General features: G+C 42.0%; 1 protein-coding gene across 2 annotated transcripts in view; it reads right to left on the minus strand.

Annotated features, from left to right (window-relative positions):
- Positions 1-719: 719 nt before the first annotated feature.
- The window catches only part of RGMA (repulsive guidance molecule BMP co-receptor a), a 96,354-nt gene continuing 81,806 nt past the window's right edge, over positions 720-15,267 (minus strand). For both annotated transcript variants that reach the window (XM_077473874.1, XM_077473875.1), the window contains exons 3-4: positions 10,461-10,978; positions 720-4,925 (exon numbers count right to left, since the gene is read on the minus strand). In XM_077473874.1, the coding sequence (XP_077330000.1) occupies positions 4,251-4,925; positions 10,461-10,978 (1,193 nt within the window). In that variant the 3' untranslated portion in view covers positions 720-4,250. The remainder of the gene's footprint in view (positions 4,926-10,460; positions 10,979-15,267) is intronic.

Raw genomic sequence — 15,267 nt, forward strand, 5'->3', positions numbered from 1 at the left:
GGTGTCAGCGGGAGGAACAGTGCCCCAACATTGGTGTCAGCGGGAGGAACAGTGCCCCAACATTGGTGTCAGCGGGAGGAACAGTGCCCCAACATTGGTGTCAGCGGGAGGAACAGTGCCCCAACATTGGTGTCAGCGGGAGGAACAGTGCCCCAACATTGGTGTCAGCGGGAGGAACAGTGCCCCAACATTGGTGTCAGCGGGAGGAACAGTGCCCCAACATTGGTGTCAGCGGGAGGAACAGTGCCCCAACATTGGTGTCAGCGGGAGGAACAGTGCCCCAACATTGGTGTCAGCGGGAGGAACAGTGCCCCAACATTGGTGTCAGCGGGAGGAACAGTGCCCCAACATTGGTGTCAGCGGGAGGAACAGTGCCCCAACATTGGTGTCAGCGGGAGGAACAGTGCCCCAACATTGGTGTCAGCGGGAGGAACAGTGCCCCAACATTGGTGTCAGCGGGAGGAACAGTGCCCCAACATTGGTGTCAGCGGGAGGAACAGTGCCCCAACATTGGTGTCAGCGGGAGGAATAGTGCCCCAACATTGGTGTCAGCGGGAGGAATAGTGCCCCAAGGGTCGGAAAAAGGCAAGCAAAGGGCCGCAGTTTGGAGACCACTGGGCTAAGAGCATCAAATGAAAAAGGCAGGATATGTGCAAATGAGACTCCATTCCTTAGGTAGTCTTTTTTTTTTTTTTTTATAAATAATGAACAACGCAGACTCAATGATAAAAACCTTTACTTGCAGTTTTTCAATAAATAATTTACATTATCTACATGAGTCAATGTGTATGAAGAGAAGTAAAAACAGGTTTGCTTTCTTTTTCCCTTTTGCTGTAAAGTACATTACTTCTATATTAGATGTTCTATCTTGGCATCATTTAACCAGGTTTTCCTTTTTAACACAACCACAATAAAGTGCTTCACTTATTCTAAACATTGATACACCAGCAGTTATTTCCTTCTCAACCCATAGAGTTACAACGTGAAGTAAGCTACACTAAACAATGTTCGAAGGACAGACACCAATGTCTGTTTAATGGCTGGAGAAACACAGCTGTGCTAATCACTAGCATGTAAAAGGAGCTAGGACAATGTACATAGCAACAACTTCATGGAACCCCCAATTTAATGAAGGCAAAGAACTATTTGCCCTTTGGAGAACAAAGTGCTGGCGCAACATCATGGGAAATACAGTTCTAAATCAACTGTAAAATGTGATGCCTTGCAACTCCAGCAGCAAGTGGGTCCCCAACAATATTGAAGACCCTTTTGACAGAAACATTGCCAGGACAGACAGGTCTCCATTAGCAGTGTAAGTTATTAGTACCACTAGCGGTTTAAAACTAATAGTAGAAGTTAGCAAATTCATTGGGTATCCAAGAGCTGGTTGGCCAGTTTCAATTAGCCATAGATATATATCCACTGGAGTCAATCGCAGTGCCAAAAAAACTCAAGATCCCATCCCTATTTTTTAGGTACAACCGTTACATGGTTCCTGGGATGTGTCCACCTCTTCATCCATAATGAACCAACTATGGAATTTAGCAGTGGATTGTTAAAGTGAAACCACGCTTACAAGCAAACTATTGGAGCTCAGAGTTACCAAAGTCAAAAAGTGCTTGTCTACATAAGGACTTTCCAATTTGTCTTTTCACCCAGTTCTTAATAGGACTCAGCATGAGCCACCTCTTGTGTCTACTGCAACCTATGCGAGTGTTCATAGGAATACCCAACCACTATTCATGCCATAGAGCAGCTCCTTTCTTCTCACAAGTGTCCGAAATTGGGAAGAAACCTATCGCCTATGCTCCAATAGAATTTAGTAGGTTTTAGGAGTGTGCCATGAGTTACCTCACTATTTAGGTGAAGATATCTCTGTTCAAACAAGATGTTTGAACACTGGAATAGATAAAAAGTATCCTTGGGCCTGTTTTCACAGTGGAGCTCCTGCTGTCAAAATTGAAAAAGAGATCTGTTTGGAACCCAAAAATACACAGAAAAACATCAACAGTTGGAAGACCATCCTGTCTTCTGACACACTATAGAGCAGGGATATGCAATTAGCAGACCTCCAGCTACAAGTCCCATGAGGCATAGCAAGACTGACAGCCACAAGCATGACGGGACTTGTAGTTTTGCAACAGCTGGAGGTCCGCTAATTGCATATCCATGCTATAGAGCAGTGATGGCGAACCTTGGCACCCCAGATGTTTTAGAACTACATCTCCCATGATCCTCATGCACTCTGCAGTATAGTTGAGCATCATGGGAAATGTAGTTCCAAAACATCTGGGGTGCCAAGGTTCGCCATCACTACTATAGAGGAACCCTATAGTGTGGTCTGAACCAAGGTTCCTGAGAATTCAGCTGGTCATACATCGTTAATATATGAAATATTCTACGTCTAATGTCTCAGCTGTGTTAAATTCAATCAATAAAAAAGGGACGAGAATGTTGATGCCATCCACTAAATAGGAGCAGGAAGTGTGTGGAATGGCACTGGTAGATAGAAAGTCACAGCTGCCATAACATTTTCTTTATCTGGTTAAAAGAAGTTAAAAATTTTCCCATGAGAGTTCTAGTGTTTACACAGTACATCAGGAAGGTCAAAATTCAATCTAATGGGAATAAAGTAGTTTCCACATCTAGCTTTTTTTTTTTTTTCTTTTTTCTTTTTTTTTCTCAACACACTGAACACATTACATCTCTATGTACAGTGAAGCTATTAAAAAACACAAACTCTCCACATATTATAGACAACATAAATTACATCCAACACGAGTTGCATTTTTTTGCGTTACATGTGACTACTATAGGATATTTACACTTAACTTCTGCTTTAGCAATCAGTGTCATACCAGTAAATGGTGTGTACTATGATCACAGGTTTAAAGACCAGGCTGCTCTGCAAAACATTCTGGGATTTATAACCATAATATAACAAGCTGTAGAGTTATGCTTTTTCTCACCACTAGAGGCACCATGGTAGGCTGAGCGCTCGTAGCACTGACCCCGCTGATGGCGGTAACTGTGGATCAGTTCCTCCAAGCTCTTATCAGGATGCAACATCTGCAGCTATGGGAAAAGCATGCACCTTGACCAATATGCCCATAAAATGTTCACGTGTAATAGTGACAGCTTGACTTCGTGAAATGTTAACCCAGACATTTCAAAGATTTAATCTGTTCTAGTTTTAAAAACTAACTAGTTAACTAAGATTTTAATCATAGTGTAAAACTCAATGGTTTCGCCATTTGAAGCTTTACAGCTGAAAAAATATAAATGGAAAAGGTGTAGCCTATAAAAACCACATTGTCCCCTTCATACACTAGAAACTGAATTAAACCAAATGAAGACGTGGGTAATATCAACCAGTCTTCCTTTGAAGATATGGTACACTAGATCCTATGGCCCTAAGGTCATATGTGACATAAGACCATTACTTAATAAAAAATTATCTTTAAAACCAAGGCTAGCATTAAAATGTCAGATCTGCAACATCTCGCTTAGTCTTCACCCATAGTTCTGCAAGGTTAAGTGTTATGGCCAATGGGAAATATGGCTACTTTCACAATTGACAACGAGAAGCATATTCCCATATGTGCTACTGTTATTATGTCATCTGATACTGACTGAGCACCCCTAAATTGTTCATGCATTTACAGCTTATTATGGATCACAAAAGCCACATTCACAAAACGCTAATTTTCACAGCCACCATGATACTTGCAGTACCACAAATAAACCAGAGGGGAATCATCTTTTCCCCTCTACAACTTCAAAATGTTGATTGAACACATGAGGTATGGTGCACGAATGCTCTGCCAGGCAAATTTAACAGATAAGCGACATCTCATTCATGATTATTTTGTGTCAGAGATGCATAAACAAGGTTAAAGGCTCCTAATTTCTCTCTCCTAGAGTCCAAATCCTAAAGGATTAAGAAGAAACTGGTTTAAAAGACATCTACGAGGGTCATCAAATGGTGTTTACGCTTTGGATCAATGGCAGATGTCTTACACTGGAGCAAACACAGAAGCGGTAGATCTCCCGAAGAGAGTGTTGTTGTCTCCTTGGTGTTAAAAAGTATTTAGGTGTACCTTTAGCAAGTTGTTGAACACTTTAAATAAATTATTCATACAGGTGTTAGAACTTGTGCTTTCACAGAAACAAATACACCTTGAGTAGCTAGGCCTGCACCTCTGCAATCATCCCACAAATGTGAAAAGATTTACACGGTAAACATAACTTTACAGCAAACACTGAAACAAACACACCAATGCCACGAGAAGCTTGACCATCTCTAGGCCTAACCGAGGAGCAGAATTGCCAGGCCCCAAGTCTGTGGTCCTTTCATACAGATGAATTTTGTCCTTATTGGAGTGTAATAACTTTACATCCTCAAAGGCATAATAAGCAGCTAGAGTGAAATTCACATCTCCTGTAGTAAGGAGGTCAAACACACAGGAGTGGAAGTAGAGGTCTTCTACTGGAAGCTTCTCCTTACACTTGGCTCCTGCCACCTGAGGAGTAAATGGTGGCCCACGTTTCAACAAGCCAGTCTCTGGGGTTTGAGAGTGAAAGGTTCGGAAGTCAATTTGTTGGTTCTGAGGGCAGCCATGAAGACAAAGGTAAAGTCCCTGGTTTTCTTTGTCCTCAACTGCATTCACCACCTCCTCCGGCATACGCACTGCAAAGGTTAGGTAGCGGCCAACTTGTCGAACCACTATGGTAGTCCCAATGTATTTGGCTTGAATCTCTATGTGCTGCCCAGCAACCTTCTCAATAATTTTCAAGCTGTTCGCTCCACTCTTATCTCCACCATTCTTGGATCCATCTCTAAAAGCTGCAGGAAGCTCATCCATTTCAGCTTGGTAGACCTTCTGGTCTACACACTCCTGGAAGTTCTTGAAAATTATTGTGATCTGAGGAAAAACAGAATATAAATCAATAAGAGTATAAAAAATGAAAACAAAAAATACTTGAAAATTTCGAAAGCCTCCCGTAACAGAATATACGAAACGAACTCTAGGAACAACAGCACGTCATGCCCTGCTGTGGTTCATTGACCCTGCAATTTTGGGCTTTTTCCTGCAAAGAAATGCAAACATGCTGCATTTTTACGCAATGAAGATCAACACATGTAAGGTGTGCATAGGGCACATAGAGAACAAATGCTTCTATGTGTCCTTACACTGATCAATGTAGTTCACCGTACCTAGTGTGAACAAGCCCAGAAAGTTTATTTAAGGCCAATATAAAAAAAGAAACACTGCAACAACTCCTCGCAACAACAAATTAGAAGTCAGATTTTAAGTTGTCAGAATGGTCAAACAAGTGGAAAACCGATTTCTGATTTTTGGTTCCTAAATGCAAACCACTTTTTTGGGAGTTTTGGGCATTCTCATTTTGTGTGTTCGAGCAACTCAAATGACATTATCATAATCAATATATCAATAAAACAAAAAATTATTTGGAAACCCCTATATTAGCCATCACAGGTGTTTTAGACCCAGACACTTAAGTGCAGAGATCTCACAAATAAAGTCCACAAAAAGTTGTTGGTTAGCTTCCTAGCATCTACCAAAAACAGTGGCAGTTTGGATTCTACAATGAGTCTACACCAGGCTTTCTCAACCTTTTTACCCCAGAGGAACCCTTGAAATAATTTTCAGGTCTTGGGGAACCCTTGGCAAGATTAGTCAAGGGTCATTGGTAAAATGTACTTTACATTGCTGGGAGTAAGTGGGAAGAATGCCCTCTGACCACAGGTGTTGTCAGAAGAAGAAAGCCCTCTGACCACAGGGGTGGTCAGAATCACCTTTGCAGACATGCCACTGGCTCAGCCAAGTGGCATTGGACCTGGTACCTGGTATCAGATAAGAAATCAGTTAGGCACAGCACAAGGAACCCCTAGCAACCCCTGGAGGAACCCTGGTTGAGAATGGCTGGTCTACACATTTGAACTAATATAATTTATTCATTTTCCACGCTTTCATAACCTATAAATCAGGTATGAATTATAGGCTGTTATCTATGACCATAAAAACTAACATATGAGAAGAAACAGGAACCCTAACAGTTTAAAGCTGCTTAAAGCTATACTACGGACTACTTTATAGTGATATCAAAGCTTTTATTCCCCCCCTCCACCCCTGCTGGTGCTCCTGGCTCCACCTCTTCAGCAAGTGCCCCCACTAAAGCTGCTTTTTATGGGGACACTCATGCTGGCTCGCTCCTGAGCCACCATGTCTGCATCTATTGACACATGCAGGAAGGCTCGGCCCTGCTCCCTCATCACAGGAATTAACGGACAGCAGCAAGAGCCAATGGCTCTTGCTGCTATTAATCTGCCCAGTGAGGAGGGAGAAAGCCAGAAGAGTCACTGCTCCAAGGCACAGCGCTGGATCAGGAATGAGCTCAGCTAAAAACCTTTAGGCTTTAGAACAACTTTAAAAAAAAAAAAATTGTAAATCCAATACAGAAAAGGCATACTTTACATATTTCAAATGGCACTTAGGTACCCAAATATCCACCAGTTTTCCTAGAGCCTGCCTTTAAAACCAACAGCTGTCCAGGTGAGGTCATAGCTCTAAACAAATCTGCTCCCCCCTCACTCGCACTGGGAGACAGACAGGGAGGTGGCGATTTCCCCCCCCACCCCCACCCCCACGGGAGACAGACAGGAAGGTGGCGATCGGACGCCTTACCATAAGGAGGCAGATGGAATCTGAGGTGAGATGAAGATGTGAGATGTGCTTGCTAAGGGAAGAGCCGGGATTTCTCTTCCCAGCCGAATAGGAAGCACTAAAAGAAGTCCTAAGACTCCCTGGCCAATCAGGTCTCAAAACCAGCTTCCTGATTGCCTGAGAGGAGCCGCCAATGGTTAGGATTAAGGATTAAGGGTCAGGTTAGGTGGGTCAACTTCATTATAGTAAGGAAAGATATAAGGGTATTTCTGATTAGCATTCTCTTCCTGTTATATTTATGGGTGTCTTTAATAACATTGTTGAGCACAATAGGGATTGTTTTCCACCCCACACTGCTTCTTTAGATCCATTGGCTCTTTTGGGAACTAGGGTTGTGGGATATATGGCGCCATGCCCATCCAGATGATAACCAAATCTCATATTGACCTTGTGTTGGGCACAGTGGATATATTGCCATATATCTCTTCTCTCACAATAGAACAAAGGGGGATTTCAGATCCTTCTCCAATTATAGATACTATGATCCCGATTCAGTTTGGCGTAAGGAATAGCTTGTGCTTCTGCTCCTTATGGCGGACTCTTTTTCAGTCTCATTCTTTAATTATGTCTGATATATCAATTTTCCTTAATGTTAATAATGGCTCGGCCTACAGAAATATAACTTGGGTTCATTTTGGAGTGTCAACCCATTAATAGACTGTGCAGTCATGACAACTGAGCTGATGTATATCACTGTGTGTGTAGCTACAGTATGTGTATATTGTTATTACAATAATGGGCATCTGAGCTTCCATAACTACCAAGGTCACCCATAGATGTTTTGAATCTTATCCGGTTCAGATGGAGCTGGCCGAGATTCAAACTATGTGTGTGCAGGTTGAATCTACCAAGTTAATTAATCGATCAACCTCGGTACAACGAGAATGCCGGATTTACTTACTGTAAAAGCCACTAGCAATAATCGCTGTCTTCTCCAGACAGGGGTGGCTTCCCCCGCCCCCCACTGGGAGAATACAATGTCTCGACAGGAGGGATTCTCCTGTTAGCACGGTCTACGTTGATGGTGGAATAGTGCGACTTCCTTTCCTGCAACCACTGGTTGGAAGAAAGAAATCTGCACCGTCTATGGCCTGCCTAATGCTTTCATGTTGGATTTAACACAACAGGAGATGTATGTAAATGACACTGCTCCAGGCCAGCGCATACAGTGCCTTGAAAAAGTATTCATACCCCTTGAAATTTTCCATATTTTGTCATGTTACAACCAAAAATGTAAATTAATTTATTGTGCTTTTAAGTGATAGACCAACACAAAGTGGCACATAATTGTGAAGTGGAAGGAAAATGATAAATGGTTTTCATTTTTTTTTACAATTAAATATGTGAAAAGTGTGGGGTACATTTGTATTCAGCCCCCCTGAGTTAATACTTTGTAGAACCGCCTTTTGCTGCATTTACAGCTGTAAGTCCTTTTGGGGATGTCTCTACCAGCTTTGAGAGCGACATCTAGAGAGTGACTTTTTTGCCCATTCTTTGCAAAATAGCTCAAGCTCTGTCAGATTGGATGGAGAGCGTCTGTAAAACAGCAAATTTTCAAGTCTTGCCACAAATTCTCAATTGAATTTAGGTCTTGACTTTGACTGGGCCATTCTAACACATGAATATGTTTTGATTTAAACCATTCCATTGTAGCTCTGGCTGTATAGAGTCTATATAGAGACTGTTTAGAGTCGTTGTCCTGCTGGAAGGTGAACTTCTGCCCCAGTCTCAAGTCTTTTGCAGACTAACAGGTTTTCTCCTAATATTGCCCTGTATTTGGCTCCATCCATCATGCCATCAACTCAGACCAGCTTCCCTGTCCCTGCTTATGAAAAGCATCCCCACAACATGATGCTGCCACCACCAGGTTTCACGGTGGGGATGGTGTGTTCAGGGTGATGTACCATGTTAGTTTTCCACCACACATAGCGTTTTTGTTTTTTTAGGCCAAAAAGTTCAATTTTGATCTCATCTGACCAGAGAACCTTCTTCCACATGTTTACTGTGTCCCCCACATGGCTTTTCGCAAACTGCAAATGGGACTTCTTATGGCTTTCTTTCAACAATGTCTTTCTTCTTGCTACTCTTCCATAAAGGCCAGATTTGTGTAGCGCACGACTAATAGTTGTCCTGTGGACAGATTCTCCCACCTGAGCTGTGGATCTCTGAAGCTCCTCCAGAGTTACCTCTTGGCCACTTCTCTGAATATTTCTCTCCTTGCCCGGCCTGTCAGTTTAGGTGGACAGCCATGTCTTGGTAGGTTTTCAGTTATGCCATACTCTTTCCATTTTCGAATGATAGATTGAACGGTACTCCGTGAGTTTCAAAGCTTAGGATATTTTTTTTATACCCTAACCCTGCTTTAAGCTTCACCACTTTATCCCTGACCTGTCTGGTGTGTTCCTTGGCCTTCATGATGCCGTTTGTTCACTAAGGTTCTCTAACAAACATCTAAGGGCTTCACAGAACAGCTGTATTTATACTGAGATTAAATTACACACAGGTTGACGCTATTTACTAATTAGGCGAGTTCTAACGGCAGTTAGTTCCACTAGATTTTAGTTAGGGGTAGCAAAGTAAAGGGGGCTGAATACAAATGCATACCACACTTTTCAGATATTTATTTGTAAAAAATTAAAAAAACCCATTTATTAGTTTCCTTCCACTCCACAAATATGTGCCACTTTGTGTTGGTCTAGCACATAAAAAAAAAAAAAAAAACAATAAAATACATTTACATTTTTGGTTGCAACATGACAAGATGTGGAGAATTTCAAGGGGTATGAGGCACTGTACAGCAACCATCCGCTGGTACATAGACTTTCAGGGATCCAGGCATACAATCACAAACTGGACTGTGCTGTTTTTTTTCTGATTGGCAACAAGCTTTATTGATATCAGATAAGCCAGACATTCTCTTTCTTGTGAGATGCAACTCCACCCTGATGCGTTTCACCCATTGGGCTTAATTATTAAGCTCAATGGGTGAAACATGTCAGAGGGTGCAGTCACATTGCACCAGGGAGGGTATGTTTCTCTGACCAATCTGGCAGTTCAGGTAAAAACACAGTGGATTAAGGTTTAAGTGTGTGTATGCCTTAACAGAACAGGAGGTAGATCGAATACGTACTTGGTATGAACACATTTTCAGACTTTCTACATTTGTACATTTGCAAGCAGTCATGTCTTTAAAAAAAAAAAAAAAAAAAAAAAAAGGAAAAAGAAAAATGTACAAAACAAAATAGACATATCATAGACTTGGACGACAGACAATTAATAAAATACTATTTAGCTTTCAGGCCAAAGGTGTCAAAAAAGTCTAATTGATCCTTCAGCCCGAAGCGTAAAAGAATGGAAAGAATGCGAACACAGCGCCAGGAGAGATCTAAAGCTATCTAGAGATCAAATGGCCAACTCTGACTACTCTACACTCAGTACAAGTCTGCAGCAACAATGGTTTAACCCATAAAGCTTCAGACAATTTTTTTTCCGTCAAAAACTATCAGAAAATTCCTTGGATTTTCAAACCTAAAATGGAAAATATGCAGCCGAAGGAAGGAAGCCTGATATGGGAAACAAAAAGACTTTCCTTTGTAAGATTTTCCAAACATAAAGGTACATGGATCTTGCATCCTGCGAGTCTTTGGTACAAAGTTTATGGCCATGTACCAAGATAGTCCACAGGCCACCAATGTAAAAGACTTAACTTACCTTGCTTGTAGCAGTTGCAGCAGACCCTGGGTGAACAGGAGTGTTGGTAACTTGCACGTTCAAGTAATTATTGTCTATAAGAGGCCATGCCCCCTGTATTTTGCAGGTCTGGAAAGTGTCCGAAAACGTCCTAAGATGGGGATCCCCAAAGAGTCCGCAGTGGGTGTAATTTTGGACTGAAGCATGCCGGTGAAAATTCTTTTCATAATTACAGACCTCAGGGCTGTCAGACCTTTCCTGGCTGTCCCATGGAGGCGGAGTGCGTACACGAGGTTGAGAGGTGGGGCCATCTTTCGAACAGTTGTGTTGGATCATGAGGTCATCAATGCCATGGACAGCTGAATGGTAAGCCAAGTCTCCTCTACAATAGCGGGCAGTGCGGCGTGTGCAATGGGCGTAGGACCTTATCGCTGTGCAAACCTCCACTGGGTCCTCTGCGCCTATGTGGTGATGGGAATTTGATGTTGTTATCCAAAACTCGGAGTTACACTTCAGAATTCTGCATGAGGAGCCAACCGCTGGAAATACAAAACAAAGTTATCAAAATGTGTGACTTCATAACTTTACAACAGATGTATAAACCTTGTGATCAAACAAACTCATCATGAAACAGAAGGTACAAAATATGGAAGCAATCTCTGACTTGATTACATCAGCTCTCATCAGTAAGAAATTTCAGGTCCATGCAATAAATTTGAACAGATCTGAAATTCATCAGTCCAAGAAAAAAAAAAAAAAAAAAAAAAAAAAAAGGGCGAGTTTCTTTTTTAATCACAATCAGTAAAGCCGGCCACACACGGCTAGATATTCATTGAAACATTCAAAGAAGAGTTGTTTTCGCCAGTGAGTTAACTAATTTAGTTTGAAAGCCCCTAAAATTTCATCCAGACGTTATTTAAAAGGGAATTCCAGGCATAAATTAAATAAGCTTCACAATATTGGTATTTCCCTAAAAAAAAACAAAAAAACAAAAAAAAACCCCACAAACATTCAGTGTTAGAATTTAGTTTACGTGGAAAAAATAAATAAATAAATTACATCCCAATCTGAATTTTCTCATCACTATAGTTGAAAACAAGGGTCAATCTAAACATTAGAAAATTGAACGACCATTCCAAAAGCAAAAATGTTTGAACAAAATTCTACGGTTGTAGGACCAGCTTAAAGTGGAGCTGCACCCAAATGGGAGGCTCCACTTATTTGCTTCCCCCCCCCCCCCTCCGCTGCTGCATTTGGCACCTTTTGGGGGAGTGGGAACCAGTTTTTAAAAATGTACTCGTCCCCCTACTTCCTGGAGACCCTGCCTCGGAGACCCTCCCCTGGAAGTTTGGCCCCCTTCCTCTTTCCACTGCGCCATTCAGAAAGGCAAGGCTTCACTGCCGGTTTCCCTTACTAGAAAAATTGGAGAAAAATTGTCTGGGGTGCCAACATCACGGGATCCCTGAATAGGTAAGTGCCCTAATATTAAAGGTCAGCAGCTACAGTATTTGCAGCTGCTGACATTTAATTTTTGGAGCTCTGCATTAAGTATAGAGCTTTTATCAGCTCATTAGAGAAAAAAGGAACACTGCAATGTTTGCCGAAGCAAGTATATATCTCCCTGAAGACATCTGTGTCCGTCCGTCCCAAGAACAACTGCAGATCACCCAAAGCCAACCCAACCCAACCTTCTCCCCAATTCAGACAGGTCTTTACCATTGTATAGCAAACTATTATTTCCTTCACCTTACCTCTAAAGTGGGTGGTCCCCAAACTTTCTAAACAAAGGGGCAGTTAACGATTCTTCAGGCTTTTTTTTGGGGGGGGGGGCATTACAGGCTGTGGCCAGTGGGGTTTGCAAATGCTCTGGATCAGCGGGAGTAAGTAATGCATAAACATTGGTTTTAGTGGAAGGAATAGTGCCCCATTGTTGGGATCACTGGAATAAATGGTGCTCCATTGTTGGCATTACTGGAATGAATGGCACTCCATTGTTGGTATTCTAATACAAGATTTATATAGAGCCAACCGTCTGCGCAGCGCTTTACAACATCTGGGAAGACAGTACAATTACAATACAATTCAATACAGGAAGGATCAGAGGGCCTTGCTCGTTAGAGCTTACAATCTAGAAGGAAGGGTCAAGTGGAACAAAGGGTAGTAGCTGTGGGGGGATGACGAGATGGACAAAATGAAGATATAGTCGTTAGGTGTGGGTAGGATTGGCTTCACTGAAGAGAAGGGTTTTATGGAATCTAAAAGCCAATGGTGCCCTAAAACTGGTGTTGATGGAAAAGAATAGTGCCTCATCACTGGCATCAGTGGATGGAATGATGCCTCAATGGCTGGATAAAGGCACGCAAAGGGCCACATTCGACCCACAGAACACAGTTTGCACACAACTGCTCTAAAAGGTTCCAGCTCTGCCCAATTTCACTGCAGAGTTTCATCTGCTATCTGTGGCATTTTTTTAATACAAGAAAAATGAGATCCAGCATTTTGAGAGCAAGGCTCCATCAATGTCAACTGAGCAAACCTGAGACTAGGCCGCAAGTCAACTGACTCTGAAACAAAATACTTTTTCTAAGATGACTGATTATTTAAAAGAAATCTGTCATGAAAGAAATATGGAGGAGGGCAGTGATGACCTCTCCTTCCGAGAATGCCAATGGCCTGGGGGGGGTCGCCCTGATGCAATCTTGGAACAAGCTCCATGCATGTTTTAGATCTGTGACTCAGAACCATTAAAGCCAGACAACTAGCTTTTTCAGAAGGTTTTTTTTTATTATGCTGAAACAAATCTGCAATAGTATGGAGTTTTGCCACCTAAAAACATTAGTCTACATGCTGTCATCATGTAGTGAATGGTCAACCTTGGTGGTCGAAATGGTTGAATTGCTGTCCATAGACTACACTCCCATTGGCACTAATGGCTGCTTCTGTACTATACTCTCTTACAAAAAAAAATAAACTTCCATTCCATTAAAAAAAACCTCTTGAATATCCAAGTTCTTACAAGTCTTTGTGACTTTCGAAACAGGACAAGGCAGAAAAAAAAAAAAATAGATCTCAAAAAGAGCTTTATCGCCAGACACTGATATAAGCCGACCGTAGGAAACGTCGGCATGGGGCAACTGTCCTCTGATGTCGCCGAGTTTCATAAAGGGGACGCATGAGTTTATAGGTCCAAAGCAAAGTATAAGTGAAGTATATAAGTGTACTGCTATCAGTATCACATACCAGGCAGTAAAACCGAGCACAAGCTGGAAGTGCTTTGCTAATCCTGACACCAGCCCCCACACCCATATAGCAACCACAGTTTATTTGATGTTTATGAGATACAGCTGCTTATGAGATACATACTTGTGAAAAGGAGGAGGAGGGGGAGAAGAACCACGGCTCTTTGAATCACTGTAATATATTACGGAATCAATAGCCTTGGAGGGTTTTAAAAGCCCACTGTACTCTGTAGGCCAAGTCCAACAAAACCAATGTTTCAGTACTGGGTGGAAGCTTGTGAGTTTAAAGTGGAAGTAAACCATATCGCTTTCAGTCAAGGAAGCTGCCATCTTGGCCTCTAATGATTCTTCAACTGCCATAATCAGTTATGAAACCAGACATTGGATGGTTTGAAAGTTTGGTTGAGAGCACAACCAATGTGAAAGCTAGCATTTCCGGCATGCCGGGAATGTAAGTGTTTTTTTGAAACTGGGTTTACTCCTGCTTTAAGCATAAAACTGATGAGTTTTTCTCTCTGGGTCCCCCAATCTAAAATCTCTGTAGTTTTTGGTCTTTACTTGCCTTCTTGTTGAACTATTAGTCCATGGTGGATTGGCTGCTTGCACTCCTTCCTTATGATAGTAAAGCAGCCCATAGATGTTTTGATGGTCTTTCCTTCCCCTACATGTGAAGGAAAAGAAAAATAGCTTGACTCCATTAACGCAGTCAGTGTTGATGGGGAATGCCTCCCGAAGTGCTATTCTGTTTTGCCTGTGCGGAGAGTGGTGAAGGGAGCATTCCTGGCAGGTGGAACATAATGATTACAGCTAGCAGCTATAGCCACCGGCAGTAAGCATATGTAAAAAAAACAGGCTGGTTGATTGCTGGATCTGTTTGGGTACAATCAGCCTGCCCATAGATGGATCAAATCTCAGCTGGTCAAGAACCAAAATTTCTATTAATGTATGGCTGGCTTCAAGTCATCGGTTTCAATTCCAACCAGTGCGCTATCTGCAAAGAGTTTGCCTGTTCTCCCTGTGCCTGCATGCGTTTCCCCTGGGTACTCTGGTTTTCTCCCACACTTCAAAGACAAGGTGGTAGCTTAATTGGCTCTGGGTTAAAGCAGGGTATAGACATTGAGTTTAAAAAAAAAAAAAAAAAAAAAAAAAAAAACACAGATCCCCTCATCAACATAAGCAATGCTGATACTGGGATCTCTCCCACTGTGTCTTTTTCTGTTTTCTGACAGCAGGGATTCCCTCTGCTCTCGTCAAAATACACTGCTTAGCACTGCAGCCATTGGCTGCAAGCGCTGATCGAATTCTGGTTTTCCAGTATAACCATTCGTCAAAAGCTGGTCGTTGAACAGACAATGGTAAACATGTACTAAAATTAATCCGTTCCCTAATTTTGGTATGTGTATACCCTGCTTAAGGCTGGCCATACATTTTATTTCAACCCGAGGGTTGTGCTAAAAAAAAAAAAAAAAAAAAAAAAAAAAAAAACCCGAATCCACTGAGCTATAGTATTCTGCTAGTGAGGAGCCTTCCCCACTGGCAGAATACAGTGATCAGTGTTTCTGGCTATAGCCGGCGGCACAGATCTTCAG

The sequence above is a fragment of the Lithobates pipiens genome, unplaced genomic scaffold (assembly GCF_037356315.1).
Source record: "Lithobates pipiens isolate NorthernLeopardFrog02 unplaced genomic scaffold, aLitPip1_a1.2 Scaffold_8, whole genome shotgun sequence".
Taxonomy (NCBI): domain Eukaryota; kingdom Metazoa; phylum Chordata; class Amphibia; order Anura; family Ranidae; genus Lithobates; species Lithobates pipiens.